The sequence below is a fragment of the Pleurodeles waltl genome, chromosome 7, assembly GCF_031143425.1.
Source record: "Pleurodeles waltl isolate 20211129_DDA chromosome 7, aPleWal1.hap1.20221129, whole genome shotgun sequence".
NCBI lineage: Eukaryota > Metazoa > Chordata > Amphibia > Caudata > Salamandridae > Pleurodeles > Pleurodeles waltl.
Window position 1 is genome coordinate 766,396,616 of NC_090446.1, and position 15,339 is coordinate 766,411,954.

General features: G+C 44.1%; 1 protein-coding gene across 4 annotated transcripts in view; it reads right to left on the reverse strand.

Annotated features, from left to right (window-relative positions):
- JADE2 (jade family PHD finger 2) overlaps positions 1 to 15,339 on the reverse strand; it is a 426,950-nt gene that overhangs the window by 241,405 nt on the left and 170,206 nt on the right. For all 4 annotated transcript variants that reach the window (XM_069199256.1, XM_069199259.1, XM_069199257.1 and 1 more), the window contains exon 7: positions 7,044 to 7,211. In XM_069199256.1, the coding sequence (XP_069055357.1) occupies positions 7,044 to 7,211 (168 nt within the window). The remainder of the gene's footprint in view (positions 1 to 7,043; positions 7,212 to 15,339) is intronic.

A 15,339-nucleotide genomic window follows, 5' to 3' on the forward strand; every position in this document is an offset into this window, starting at 1 on the left:
TATTGGTTATAGAACTAGATGGGGATGCCAGGCCCAAAGTTTGTGCTGTATCAAACCCTTATTTAAAGTGCTGTAGTGCTGAATCAGCCTCATAACAAAAGAGGTGGGTGTCATCACCCACCTCTTTGCATTTTTGCATTTCAAATAAAGGTGCCTTGGCAGCCCCTCCCCCCTGCAAAAAGCTGATGAAACGAATCCAGACTTGGTGATGGTCACCAACTAAGGAGCCCACAAACACTCAACCAAGTTCACTGTGTCCAGTACAGAGAGAAGTATTTGCTCTGCTGCATTCTGTCAATAATGCACAGCCTCACCAAAATGATCACAGAGGTGGTCAGGGAGCTGAGGGATGACAAACGGAACCATTCTGCACAAGGCATAGGAGTACTGGACTAAAAGGAAAGCCTCACTGGTTGAGTTAAGAACAGGACTTCCCGCAGGGAAGACATTCTTCACCGTGACTGCAACCTTATCCAACTCTCTATCTGGAGGTGAGGTAGGGAAAGAATCAAGATTCTGCTTGGAAGATGAAGATGTCTGTACACAAGGTTCTTACAAGACTCAAGAACTTCAAATCCTCAGAAGGAAGATGATAGTGCACAACCTGGAGACAACAGCAGATGCAGAAGCTGGTTTGCTCCAAGCTACTAGCCTCGGTCCATCATGGCACTGCTGAAGAGCAACAATGCTTCTTCTACTGACATGGGCAGTTGAATGACTTCTGAAACCTTTTAAGGAACTGCAGTAAAAAAGCCACTTCCTCTCCAAGACCTCTCGTTGGGCAGGCCAAATCCACATCACCTGAAGTTTCTAGACCGTGTTCAGGTCATGTTGTGTCAAAGCAGTGTCAAAGCAGCATAGGAGGCAAACACTCAACAGATCAAAAAATGATCTGTCACCCTGCAGCCCACAATTGTTTCTGGTGGTTTGTTATTCCAGCGACACCTACAGCATTGCGGGCTCTGCCCTCATGTGAAGCCTTCTTTGCTGCTCAGACATCGATCTTGCAACACATTGCATTTTTTTCCATGGAATCTTGGAGACCTTCTGCCCAGAATTGGTTCTTGTGGCCCTGGCTCACATACTACTCGGTGCCCTTTAGGTAATTTGTCCTGATGACTATTCTAACTATCTGACTGAAAACAAGACAGGTGTACATGGGTATATTTCCTCATCTCATTTTTTGATCTTTCACAATTTGTGAAGCACACAAAGGGCCAGATGTAGCAATTTCCGATTTTGCGAATCGGAAATTACGAGTCGGTGCGACTCGCAATTTCCGAGTCGCAAAATCGGATGCAGAACGGTGTCTCAGACACCGTCTGCGAATCTCAATGGGGTTGCAAAGACCCACCTCATTAATATTAATGAGGTGAGTCGCATTTTGCGACCCCATTGAGATTCCCTGCACTCACAGGGATGGTGGCCTGCTGGACACAGCAGACCTCCATGTCTGTGACTGCTTTTTAAATAAAGCAGTTTTTTTTGCAGTTTTTTTTTTTGTATTGCAGCCCGTTTTCCTTAAAGGTAAACGAGTTGCAATACAAAAAAAATAACGAAACCATTTGGTTTTGTTTTTTCAGAGTAGGCAGTGGTCCATTGGACCACTGCCTGCTCTGAAAAAACATTAACCGCGACATTCACAAAGGGTAAGGGGTCCCATGGGGACCCCTTCCCTTTTGCGAATGGGTTACCGCCAGTGTGACACTGGTGGTAACTGCGAATTGCTTTGCGACCGCGTTCGCGGTCACAAAGCAATTTAGCATTGCAGTGCGAGTCGCAAATAGGAAGGGAACACCCCTTCCTATTTGCGAGTCGCATTCCCATTTTGCGAGTCGGTACTGACTCGCAAAATGGGAATGAGCCTCGCGATGCGTGTTTTGCATGGCGCAAACTGCGATTTTCGCAGTTTGCGCCATGCAAAACGCTACCTACATCTGGCCCAAAGTACCTTTGCACAGTCCGCTTATTATTTTATTTAGAGAGTAAGTAAATAAGGGCCAGATATACAAACACTGGATTCGCTAAACGTGGTGGCAATATGCGCACTGACTTTTGGCGTTTCCAATGGCACTTTGTGATCCGACCTATATACTAACAGTTGGTTGGCAAAATAGCAAATCTTAGTGGATCTCCATTTGGTCTTCCACATGAATACTGATATGGTGGACCACAAATTGTGACCCACTATGATTCATTGCAATTGCAGGGCTAGTGGAGTGCTGGAGTCAGCAGATCACTTTGTTGATAGTTGCTTTTAAAGAAAGCAATTAGATTTTTTTTAAATGTTTTTTTTCCCCATGCAGCCCATTTTCCTTAAAGGAAAACGGAATGAGTTTATAAAAAAACAATCATGAGAATTTTTACACAGGACCACAGCATTTTCCTAAAAAATGTTTCTGTCACCATTAACAAAGGAAGGGTGTCCCTTGGCGACCTTTTCAAGTTTGTGAATCGGTTATCACTACCTACATGAAGTCAATAAAATATTAAGGTTTTCAGTCATAAAAAATTAAGGCATCCCATTGCAAATTGATATTTGAAAGGGATCCCGTAAAAACACCCCTTCTAAAAATCAACTTGGTAAGTATTCACTAACCCATATTGCAATACTGTAACGTTACCAAATCGTCATTTGGGTTTTGAACACATCTAAAGGCCATTTTGCTCTGCTGCAAAAGCTCTGATTTTGGAATCAAGAGCCTCTGGGACGCAAAATCTCCTTGTACATCTACCCCAAATGCATTTAACAAGTATATGAGATTGTAAGGACTGGGTATGCATTCAATAAATGCACTTTTTGCACTGATTCAATACTTTGCATATTGTGCATCTTGGTATCTTCTATTAAATATTACATGTACTGGGTTGAACATTAACTGGCTATTTAAAGGGGTGTCAAAAATTGTCTATCCCTGAAGGTCCTGTAGGAGTATAAGGATGGAAATCAATACCAGAAGCAGGACAAGGCAAATCAGCAACAGATGGGATAGAGAACAATGTATTGGACTGGTCTTTGGTTTCACTAGCTGCATTAGAGTCAGCCGAAAATGCATTAGGATAGAAGGCTGAGAGTGACTCCTTAGCTATCAGTTGCAAACTTATTGCACCGAAAGAGTGTGAGCTTCAGGTGGGGAACAGCATGGTCAGACAGGAGCTGGGAGTGGTTTAACAACAACGGGTTCAGTAGCTCCTGTTCCAAAGGAGCAAATGAAACTAATTTGCTAGGTATAGAGAACACTGGTCCAGACAAGGCAAGTAGAACATGGAGGTAATGTGTCTGTCCTGTTGAGAACAGCTGTCCCTTCAATCTGTAGAAAACTGCCTGTAGGCCACTACTAATGGCCATAAACTGAAACATGCTGATGCAGAGTTGAACTTCCTGCATTCTTCAAAGACCTCGGGTGGACAGTGCCTAGAAGTAAGCATCCCAAAATTCCAATGACGCATCTGTATCATGATGAACTTTACACTGGTGCTTGGAACCAGAGACTCGGTGACACCTGCCACCTCTGGGCCAACCAAATATAACAGCGCCTCATTAGAGTCACAATCCAAATCTTGTCTTGTTTGAGGACGTTGTTCTGGTTTTCAATTGTCAAACTGTTGCCACCAACTGTAGGGTTGACCTTCTGAGAGTGACGAATAGGCAAATTATGTATCCAGGTCTGGTCCTAGAAACTGGACCTAAGTGCACAGCAGCTGGCATAATTCCTCCTCATTAAGGTTAAGTTAAATCTGTGAAAAATTTAAAGGCAAGTGCATGTTGATCTTTCTGCTGTGTTCCATGATGTTCCCTTGACCAACCAATCATAAAGATAATGAAACACCTGTTGCCCCTGCCTTCACAAAAATACTGCCACCAGTACTTGCCATTTTGTGCGAGTCCAAGGGTAGAGAACTCTAAGGCTGGAATAGCTGCAGAAACTCATGTAGTGCCACCATTTGGAACAACTGTGTTTACAGATACTTGTTTGAATAGCATAGGTTGGAAATGGACGCTAATTTCATGTTTTCAGAAATATTCTTGTGGAAAATTGTTTATTTATCTGTTGTCTGGCATTGGACTCTATGGCTCATTTTTGATGAATCAGACAAGAGTACTGATGGTGCTATATACTTTTAATCCACTTTTGGAACTGCTGTTAGGCAAGTGGTGGTATTGTGAATAATATTCTTTCCTAATAATACCAATAATCAAGACAGAGCAAACCACTTTCTCCAGCTGATACAAAAAGCAAATGATCTCATATGTGGCTGCAGGAAACTCAGATGTTCTGGAGGTCCCCTGACCTGAGTGGAATCTATGCCATCTGAAGGGATGTCTGCTGGAAGAGGCGAGAAGCCTACCTCTCCAGTGCAATATAAATGCCTCAATCACTGGCCTCAATAGTAGATTCTTCGCTTCATACTCTGGCTTCAGAATCTTTAGATGTATTTGCTATGAGAGCCTGTGTAATTTACCCAGTGGCAACTGTTGCATTTATGGAGGTGGAGGTGGTAAAACTACCAACTGAGTGGCTGTTGATGAGACTGGGGCCCTGCACATGCAGGCAAAAAAAAAAATAGAAAGTGAGATTTGTTTCATCATGATATGCAGGTCCCTAATGAAGTGCACCAAAACAAGGTACACAGGCGACTCTCAATATCCAGACCTATAGTAGTAGAGTTCACCACTGGATTCAGCTGGTCAGCTAGGTCAATGTAATTTGTGTCGTCCTCATAATTAACATATTTGTGATCATCCTGCTTGTCAGCGTTTTGACCATCATCATTATCCTCAGCCAGGTATTTTATATGCAGCTAGCCAGAGTGCAGTAAACTGTCCCAAATGGGCTGTCATCCTCTTCCTGTTTTTCAGCCTCTTCAGTAGGGACAGTTCTAACGTTGCCATCTGTGAAGGCAGTGCTGATAGACTTTTCATCAATGGTGGTTGTGCTGATGGGAAATATAGGGTTGTCAACCTTGTAGTCAGAGACAGCATTGGCACAAAGGGTCACTGACGTGGTTAGGGGAGTAGTGGAGGGAGCTGATAGGGCAAACATGGTAGGTGCTGCTGATACAGAAAGCTCTGGTAAGGTCATCAATAATATGAGCAGGAACTTAAACAGTTTCTCTTTCCTTTGACAAAAATTGACAATGTGTGTCAGACTTCATACTGCAGGAGACAAACCATCATCCACAGACACCATTTTCTAAAGAATCACAAATTTAGACATGTCTAATTGACCCCATTTATTTATCTTTGTGGAATAAGCAGCCAGAACTAGAGGGTGCTAGAGGGTTAGGAAATATTCCAGAGAAGGAGAAACAGGTTTGTTTTGCCACCTATCAAAATAAGAGCAGAGATGAGTGAGGGAAGCATCTCATACCCAATGGCTGGTAGAATATGAAGTATTGTCTTGTCAACTCTGGGAGGAGTTCAGTTGGATTTTGCCTCACAGGTTGGAGTTGTTTTCAATTAAGTGACTAAATACGCACTATTATCAAAACAGATTACTGGGTGTTATTTCTGTTGGAATGTTACTGTGGGAATCTTAGCTCAACGAACATGAATCATTTGATCATGTGAATGTATCAATGACATGGTGCTGGAGGAAGGAGATCTTCCTAAATTGAGAAGAGAGGGTATTCAAAAAGTAAGAACTTCCTCCCCCTTTTAGTGGTCAACACTACAGAGAGAAATCCTAGTTCTACGAATTGGTTTCCAATTTTTCTGACCTTCTTGTCAATGAAGATGAACATTAGGTTTCTGTGTAAGGAAAGCAAGGGTAGGTATGGAGGAGGATCAAGTAAGTCCTTTGATATTGATAAACCTTTCCTATTGTCTACTAATGACATGGTTGATTACATTACAGAAGAGGTTATGGCAAAAGTCCTCAGTTTTGCATTATGGAAAAAAGCCTGGGCCTGTAATGCATTTTAACAGCTAGATTGGGATGCTTAGGCCACCATTTTTCACAGCCTATGCAAAGGATATAGAGACCAGGGCAGCTCTGAGAATAGTCGTGTGGCTGGTTTATGACGAATATCCCTGCTCTCTATGTAGACAGGTATTTTGATGTACACAGTGAGGCTAGGTTCTAAGATTGTAATCTGAGCCCTTGAATAATGAAGTCATGATTAATGATTATATATCTTCAATGGATGTCAAAGCAAATGGCATGTTGACTTATCTCTCTGTACGACAAAGGTTTCAAGGTGGTGATCAAGGTGCTGTGGTTCTACTGTGCTTCATTACTGTCTGAACTCCAACTATCTGAGCAATGCATTTCAAGCAGTGTCCCTCCTCACACCACTGAACTGGTGGCTTAGTAATACCCATAAACCACTGCAAAGATTCAGCATTTGGAACAGCTGAAATAAAGATTATGTGACTTCAACATTCAAACTACCTAAAAACTTGAGCAACTCCCTCCATTTTATTATGCACCAACAACTTCCTTTGGCAGAAAAAACTGCTCAACCAGCACAGTGAGCTAGTCCTGACCCAACAGTTTTTTTCCATTCAAGAACTAATTACTGTCAATATGAACTAAAGCAGTACATCTCGAAAGCAGGCACGACTCGTGGGAGGGAAAAGGGGTAGGGTGGCGCGTGTTGGGGGACCCAAAAAAAAAAACAAGAATAAAATTTAAAAATAACCTTACTGCAGGCACAGGCTCCCAGCCTGCCCTGCGGCCAATCCTGACGCTGCTCAGAGCAGCATCAGGATTGGCTAGGAGCATCCAGCCAGGGTGCTCCTGGCTGACTGTGAGTCTGTGCATGCTCTCTCCAGCCTGGAATCTGTGTTGCTGGGCTGGAGAGAGCCTACTGCGCAAGTGTGTTTGGCCAGCCAAACATACATGTGCACTCCCCCTCTGTCCCGTCATGCCGGTGGCCCGCCCACTTTTATAGCAAAAACACAAACTAAGTTGATTATTTTTTCGCTATAAAAGTTTTGCAGCTCCTGCTGCTGGCGGGGCGACGCTCCTCCACCCTTGCTCAAAAGCATGGATGACAGTTGAGTAATATCTCACAAATTGCATAAATAAAAATCTTACTTCAGGTATCCATAAGGCACAGCTAACATGGACCCACTTTGTTCCACTTCTTGTGGGTTTCAGGGCACCTCCTCTTTTGGGACAGAGTAAACATTTTGGCTGAACTCCCAGGGCACAAGTGCGACAATGCCAACTACCAATGGGAACTTTCAGGATTCCGTAGCAAGCCTACAAATAAAAGGCAATCTTTCAGACATATTGGCTTTTGGCTGATGTTTTCAAAAAACAGAACGTATTATTGAATAATTAATCAAAAAGGTTTTTCTTTTAGTTTCACTTATAGCAATGTAATTATTTGTAGTCAACAATTGTTAGATTTCGGCTTACACAACATTCAAACTATACCAATCTAAGCAGAAGTAAATTAGAGGGTGAATTTTAAATTAAAAGAAATTTGTCATATGTAAGGTTTTCTATGAGCATTAACTATAAAAAAAAAGTTACTTACCTTTGGTAACACTCTTATAGGTGGATACTTTCTCCAACTGCAGATTCGTCACCTTAGAGTTCCTTCAGACAAGAGATCAGATCTGGAGATTCTTCACAGAAGTGCTCCCAAATGGCGCTAGATTGTGCTATGCTGCACCTGGTTGGTTCCTTAAAGCTCTGGAAATGATGAAGTGGAACCACATGAAAGTGCTCCCTCTGTGTGCTGACATCAAAAGCTTGTTCTTTCCTTTTCTGCTCCCTCCAGCATGCAATGGTGTGAACAATTGTTGGATACAGCGTGCTTAAATCGGGACCTTTATAGATGTTTAAAAGAGGCCACTCCACAGAAAAGTGAAGCGAGATGGCAGTGAAGAATCTGCAGTTAGACTATTCATCAGAAAGAGTGTTACCAAAGGTAAGCTCGTCTGATGGATACTTCTAACCCCAGATTCCTAAAATTAAAATAGATACCAAAGTTGTACCTCTCCAAGATGTAGTGTCTGAAGTGTGTTCAGACCAAAAAGTCTTGTAAAACTCAGTGGGCAAAGTGTCCTTCCCACCAGACCTGGCTGTCAAGGGCTTTATTAAGGTATCTACTAACACCAACTTCGTAGTCAGGCAAAATTCAAGGATAAACATCCCTCACACCAGCGCAATGGAAATAGCTTTGGTTTTTGTAAAACAGGTTCGGAGATGTTCCAGGAGCTGCTTCAGTGGCCAGTGTGGAGTAGATCTTAATGCAGAGAGCTACCCACCTCGAAAAGCTCTACTTCTGCACAGCCTTCCTTTTCCATGCTTCAGAGATCCTCACAAACAGCTGATCATCCACTCAATGCTCCTTGGTACGATCTATGTAAAAGCTTAAAGCACTTTTGGGGTCCAACCAATGGAACCTCTCCTTCTCCCTTTAAGGAGTGAGGGGAATTAAAGAACGCTAGTACATTGATGGATTGCACAACATGGAGGGAAGTCACAGCTTTAGGCATTAGGGCCGCTGAGTCCTCCAAACTAATTTGGATGAAAAAAGGTTGTGTAAGGCGGTTGCACTGGGAATGTAAGGCGGTTGCACTGAGAATGCCTGTAGTTTACTCACAAGACAAGCTCACAGTCATTTTGACAAAAGACACTCTTCAAGGTTAGGAGAAGCAGCTACCACTTATGCATCAGCTGGAAGGGAGTACACATGAGGAATGTCAAGACTTAATGAAGGACCCACTGTGGCATCACACATAGATTAGGGGAAACATGTCTCAGACTTTTAATAAATCTGATCACAACAGGTGATCGTAAAGATTGTTGGTTCAGCACATGCAGAAAGATCGAAAGCCATCTTTTACAGTGCCCGCTGCAAGGCCTTGCTAGATTAATGACAAAACAAACAAAAGGACATCTAACAGCTTTGCCTGCAAATGACCTGTATTCTGGGCATATTCTGGGCACTACACCTGGCCACAAATTTATCCCAAACAGGGTGAAAATGCATTTCATGAAAGGGCACCAAAGGGTGAGGATGACATTCACCACCTAAGTTGGCAAATGCAGTCAATTGCCCCACCTCAACCTCTACACATGGAGGTGTAAGTTGCATATATTCTTGTAGAGGACCCTGCCCTGTTGTTGAGATGGGGGTCCTCCTGAAGCAACAGACTGATTACAGGGCAAATGCTCATGCTCAGATATTTTGGGTATCACACTCTTCTGCCTAAATTAGAGACACCAAAACGACCTGAGCCTGGTTGTTCTTCATCTTCTTAAAAACTCAGCAGGAGAGGAAGTGGTGGGAAGGCACAGAGCAGTCTCTTCCATTTCAGCTGAAATGTGTCTCCTAAAGAGTCTTCCTGTGCGAACCCCAGGGAGGAAAATTGTTGACAGCGCTTTCTAGATGTTGGCAAAAAGATCTAGCTATGATTCTTTACCCTAGTGGAATATGCCTAGTGCCACCTCAGGATGTAAGAGGCAATTGTGATCCACCAGACAATGCCTGCTCAGTTTGTCTGCTCTGGAATTCCAGACCCTGCTAGGTAGTTGGTAACCAGAAAGATGCCCTGGAACTCCAGCCATCTCCAAAAGGACAAAGGCTCCTGGCACAAGACCCAACACCACACTCCTCACTGTTTGTTGCAGTTCCAGGTGGCAGTGGTGCTATCTGTAAAAACCTGCACCAGCTTCCCCTTAATGAATGACAAAATCCTTCAGGGCTAGAAGAATGACCCAGAGCTTCAGTACACTGATATGGAACCAGCTCTCCAAATAGATACTAAAGTCCTCTGATCTCCACCTCCCACAGGTGCTTGCAGTCCTCTATCCCCACCTCAGCAGAGATGCGTCTGTCACCCCTGTGAGCTCCAGGTAAGGAAGGAAGAGTGGTCTGCCACAGGACAAACTTCAGGTCTTGAGCTGCTTCCTTCGAGATCTGGATGGTATAATAACAGCATCCTTCACAGTGAGCCTACTGGGATTTCAAGTTACACTTTTGTGATTGCATGTGCCACCTGGTGCGGTTGGCAAGGAGGAAGTACAAGGCTGAGAGGACAAGAACCTTCAGATCTACCCTCACCGGAGACTAGGAGCGAACCTGAAACAAAAGGCTCACAGCCCGAATATCTTGGTTGATGCGCTTGGAAATCCCTGAAATTCCATAGTATCTAGGACTGCTCCACTTAACAGAAGCCTGCAAGATAAAATGTAGCACGACTGTGGCTAGTTCATTATATAACAAAACAATATCAAAAGGACTGTTGTCTGTAGGTGGTCTATAACGGACTGTAGCAAGGTTGCCTTCAGCAGGTAGCATGAAGTCATCAAGGCACAGGAATAAAGCAACTCCCGACCTCCAAAGATGGACAGCGACCACCGCCATCATGTTTGTGAATATCTGTGGGGGACTGGTGAGGCCAAGGGGATCACAGCAAACTGAAAATTATCCTGACCCATCTTGAACCACGGGTAATGCCTGTGGGACTTGCGGAAAGGTATATGAAAATACAGATTTGTCAAGCCGAAGGACACCATCCAATCGCCCAGGTCTAAACCAGAAAGGATCTCGCCAATGTTAGCATTCTTAATCTCTCCTTCCATAGGAAGGCGTTGAGGGGGAATAGATGTCCAAGACGAGCCTGAGGCCCCCATCCTTTTTCAGGATGAGGAACTAGCAAAAGTAACAATCAATACCTTTGTCCGAGTCCAGTACCCTGACTATTGCACATTGGGAGAGCAACAGGTGTACCTACTTTAACAGGATGGAAAGATGCTGTTTTGGAATCCATTCGACAGTGGGAGGGATAGTGGGGAGGGAGGAAAGAAAAGGAAGGGCATATACTTTTTGAATGGTTATGTTATGTGGATTTGTATGGCACAGGTTATCACTCGTGAGGATGTCCAGAATCTGGAGCAGGATCATAGGCCCGGCGGTGCTTCTATTTGAGCAACTAGGTCTTCCGTTTCTTACAGAAGTTAAGAAGTGGTGTGCCCAGACCTGATGTGTACAGGAAGTTTGCTCCAGTTTCTAGCAGCAATGAAGGAGAATGTACCAGCAGGAGGCAACCTAGTACTGACCTGTTTGTTCATCGTGAGTTTGTCGTCAAGGATGATGGAGAGGTTTCAGCTATGGTCTGTGGGGGTGGGCATGGGACCCAGGTTGCGTGGCCACCTGGAGGAGTCCCAGGGGAAACTTTTACTTTCGCAGATCAGGTGAGGGTGCCATGGGAGACGGTAATGAAAGCCGCAGAGAGGTCAAGCAGGATGAAAACGTTGGTCCTTGATGGATCAGATGTCTATTGCTATCTGGATGGCAGTTTTCATGCTGAGGAAACCTGACTGGGTGGAGTACAGGAGGTGGTGGTGTTCGAGATGGGCAAAGAGTGGCTTGGTGATTTCTTTCTCCAGGACTTTGGTCGAGAAGGGTAGAAGTGAGATGGGCCTGTAGTTGCTGACCTCTTTTGGGTTGGCTGAAGGTTTCTTCAGGAGAGCTGTGACCTCAACGCATTTCCAGCTGCACAGGAAGATTCTGCTGAAAATGGATGAGTTGATGATGGTGGTGAGGTTGGAGCTCATCAGTGTGCTTCCCAAATTGTACATGGGGTGAGGAGAGGGGTCTAAGGAGGAAGGACCCTGAGTGGATGGTCTACATGATTCTGACAGTGTCATCTGTGGTGAGAGGGCTCCAGTTTGTTAGAAGGTGGGTGTTCCTGGTGGTGGTGGGAGGATGTGTGATGACAGTTGCAATGAATATTTTGCAAGACCGATTTGCTGGATGTGGTGGATGGTCAACCTGGAATAATGTGTCCGATCCTGCCTTCCACTGGGTAGGCATGCACCTTTAAGGGCAAATTAAAGAATGGTGCCCCCGCTGGTCCACATTTTGTCTGCATGATCCGTATCCCTGAAAGGACTGAGCAGTCTGTAGCATCACTGGCAGGGAAGGCAGTCTATACGTCAGCCCTCTGCAGTGGCCCTTAAAATTTCAAAACTGGAGCGGGAATTGTTTGGCAGGGGTCATCAGACCAAAGGAATGCACTGTAGCTCTCCTATTTTTAAAGTGTTCCAAAGCAGAGCCCAAATTCATACCAAAGAGGTTGGCCCCATCAAAGAATATGTCCTTCAGTCCTTGTTTCATCTGGGCTATAAACGCCCTCAGATTCTCCAGGACTGCCAGAAATATTTTAATGGCCATGTCACATAAGGCATCGATGTATCAGCACAAAAGACAGACTGCATTTACAGACTGCACTGCCAGACTGCTGAATATGTTATGTTAAAATAATTTATTGAGCACGCGTATACCTGATGGTATTCGCTCAAATTGACACCTGAAAACTGCATGCCCCAGGATTTACTGGATAACAAAATATGTTTTAAGAGCTTTTCTGAAACAGAGTAAATTATCAATAGTTTTCAAATGGAAAGGTAAAGAATTGCACATTTTAGAAGCACTATTGACAAAGCTCCTACCTCACCAGGAAACAAACCTAAGGGGGTTATTCTAACTTTGGAGGAGTGTTAATCCGTCCCAAAAGTGACGGTAAAGTGACGGATATACCACCAGCCGTATTACGAGTTCCATAGGATATAATGGACTCGTAATACGGCTGGTGGTAAATCCGTCACTTTTCCGTCACTTTTGGGACGGATTAACACCTCCTCCAAAGTTAGAATAACCCCCTAAATCTAGAAACAGCAACACTTTTTTCAGTCAAGGATCTTAAAGTCCTTTGCGGGGAGTGCCATTTGAACTTTTTCTTCAGATAGTGTGGTCCTATGCAATGTAAGGCCTTAAATGTTATGCAGAGAGCTTTAAAAGTGACTGTCTAACCGGCAGCCAATGTAGCTTTCTGAGTCCAGTTGAGACAGATTGGAATTTTGGAGTGCCCAAAAGCATTCAGGCAGCAGCATTCTGAAGAATTTGTTCAAGTGCTGTTGTTGCATGTTCATGTAGACAACACTGCGATAGTCTATTTTTGAGAGGACCATGACAATTACTACTGTTTGTTGAAGCTCCAACTGAATGAAAGGGAGGATTTTTTCAATGTCCTGAGAGTGTAAAAAGAGGACGAGGGGACTTCATTGACCTGGGTTCTGAAGGCGAGTTTATCGTCCAGCATCATTCCCAGGTTGCAAACTTTTTTCACAGGACCGGGAAGAGATCCTAACTCCAGTGGCTACCATGAAGGAGACCAGAGTGATGTTGAGTTTCTGAACAGAATGACCTCAGTTTTATCGGAGTTGAGTGTCAAGCAACTGTTTGCTAACCACTCATTTACAGCTCGCATACAGTTGAGGAATCTCGTGCTGGTGTCTTCGTCAGCCCTTTTAGGTTCTCTACCAGGGCACAGGTGGGAAATTTACTAGGACTGCCTTTACTTATCGAGGCCACACAATAAAGCTCTCAGGAGAGGGCTGCTTGGGGAAAAAAAGCATGTCACCAGGCGTCTATGATGTCTGGCCAACTACCTGCTAACATGAATGCAAGAACACGGTTTCAACCAGGTAGCCATCAGAGTGTTTGTGCGGGTATCATTAAACTAAAGTAAGGGCTTCGATATTGCTGGCCCCAAATGTAGAAATTCTGTCAAATCATTTGTTTTAGTCTATAAGTAGGGGGCTAAAAGTCTGGCACCTCTGATACCCTATGACCCACCACTGGGAATGTTGATCCATGTGGCGAGTCAAGTTCTGTGTCAGGAGAAGTGTCAAGCCCACTGGTGTTCTGTAAATCAAGGTTTAGCACATCATCAGGGTAACGAGGAAGAAGCAAGCCACCCTCCTCACCATCATCATTATCCCGGGGGTGCAACCTGCTCCAGCACAGTATCAGAGCTGGAACCAAAAGGATAATAGAGCCTCTGCTGATAGCTGCAATGCGGTAGAGGCATGGGGTTAAGAGTCAGGCAGCATGTCAACCAGCGCTTTTGTCATTTCGTACATCAGCTGAGCTTGGGCTGCCCTTGGTTCAGGGTGCAACATAGGCATCTACACCGGCCCAAGTATGTCGGAGACGAGCATTGATCATGGGACCGGAATACAAATTATACCATTGGCAGTACAGGCCTAGTAACAAGGCTCAAGAGGATAGACGACGCCAGGGAGGGCCCTGCCCCTGGTAACTAAATTGAGGGTTCCTGTACTTCTGTTGGGACCAAAGGTGTGCAATAAAGGAGCGGGAAGCGCACTAATTATTTGCAACATGGACTCTTTGAAGACCTCAATCTGCTGTGGGGTGGAAGACGGCCTGGGAAACTCAATGTGGAGACCAGCTAAGGAATCGGCTGAGTCACTGTTGACCTGACCGGATTGTGACTTACATCTTCAGGCCTTTGCACCTTCTTCTTGGAATCTGAGTGTCAGATTAAGATTGAGTCTTGCTTTGCTTTTTTATGATTTGTTTGTGCTATGACTACTGGAAGACTTTGCTCAAAATGGCAAAAGTGGTAAATAGTAGGGACAAAATACACAAAATGACTTGCTCAATGAACTTCTCAATTGGTCATTGGTAATATAATTTAATTACAAGAAACATTTTACATTTGTCGAGGACAAAAAATCCTAAGTGATGGACAAACATGAAACTCTCTAAATAGATTTACATACAAGTATTAACAACAACCTATATACACATATACACACTTTTTTGTCTTCATCGGTCTCCACCATTATTTAGAAATGTGGTTAAAAATATATTGAAACTGTAATCCACATAAAGAGAGATGGTTGCCAATGTAATCACATCGGATAGTCCTGCTTTCCTTAAGCACTTATTACTAGAAGGATGTGAACTATAATCCAAGTCCATATGTTATTAATTTTTTATATAGCAACCTCCTTGTGTAAAGGTCGACGCGTTTCGGCCCGTTTGTTAATGGGCCTCTTCAGGACTCATGGAGAGATAAAGACTTAATTATCAAGGCTGAGGTCGTGTTACATTATAAGGTTTTCCCCATGTGCAGCCTCAAAATATTTCTATCATCGAGGAATGAAGAGCCGGCTTGCTGGCTGTCAGACGGATTTTCCTCAATGCAGTTCACCTCCTTGGAGGACTAAGTTGGTATTACACCCCGAAATGATGGTATGATCTTCTCCAGCTTGAGGTGTCCACACTTGATTCTCTCAGCCGAGGTCCAGAACCTGAAGCTTCCCCAGGTTTGTGTGATGCATTTCCCTCTGCATGGTTTCCTTCGGGACACTTTCGGAGTCAATTGGTCACGGGCCTGGTATCTGCTTTTCCATTAAATTCGGTCAGTGCCTGTCCCAGGCGCCAAAAGATCAAGCACACCTGTTACTAATATCTGGTATGGTGATCTGTTAGCACTCAATATTCAGCCTCCTCTCCCACACATGGTAGAGCCATCTGAAGTTGTGGATATTTTCTTGG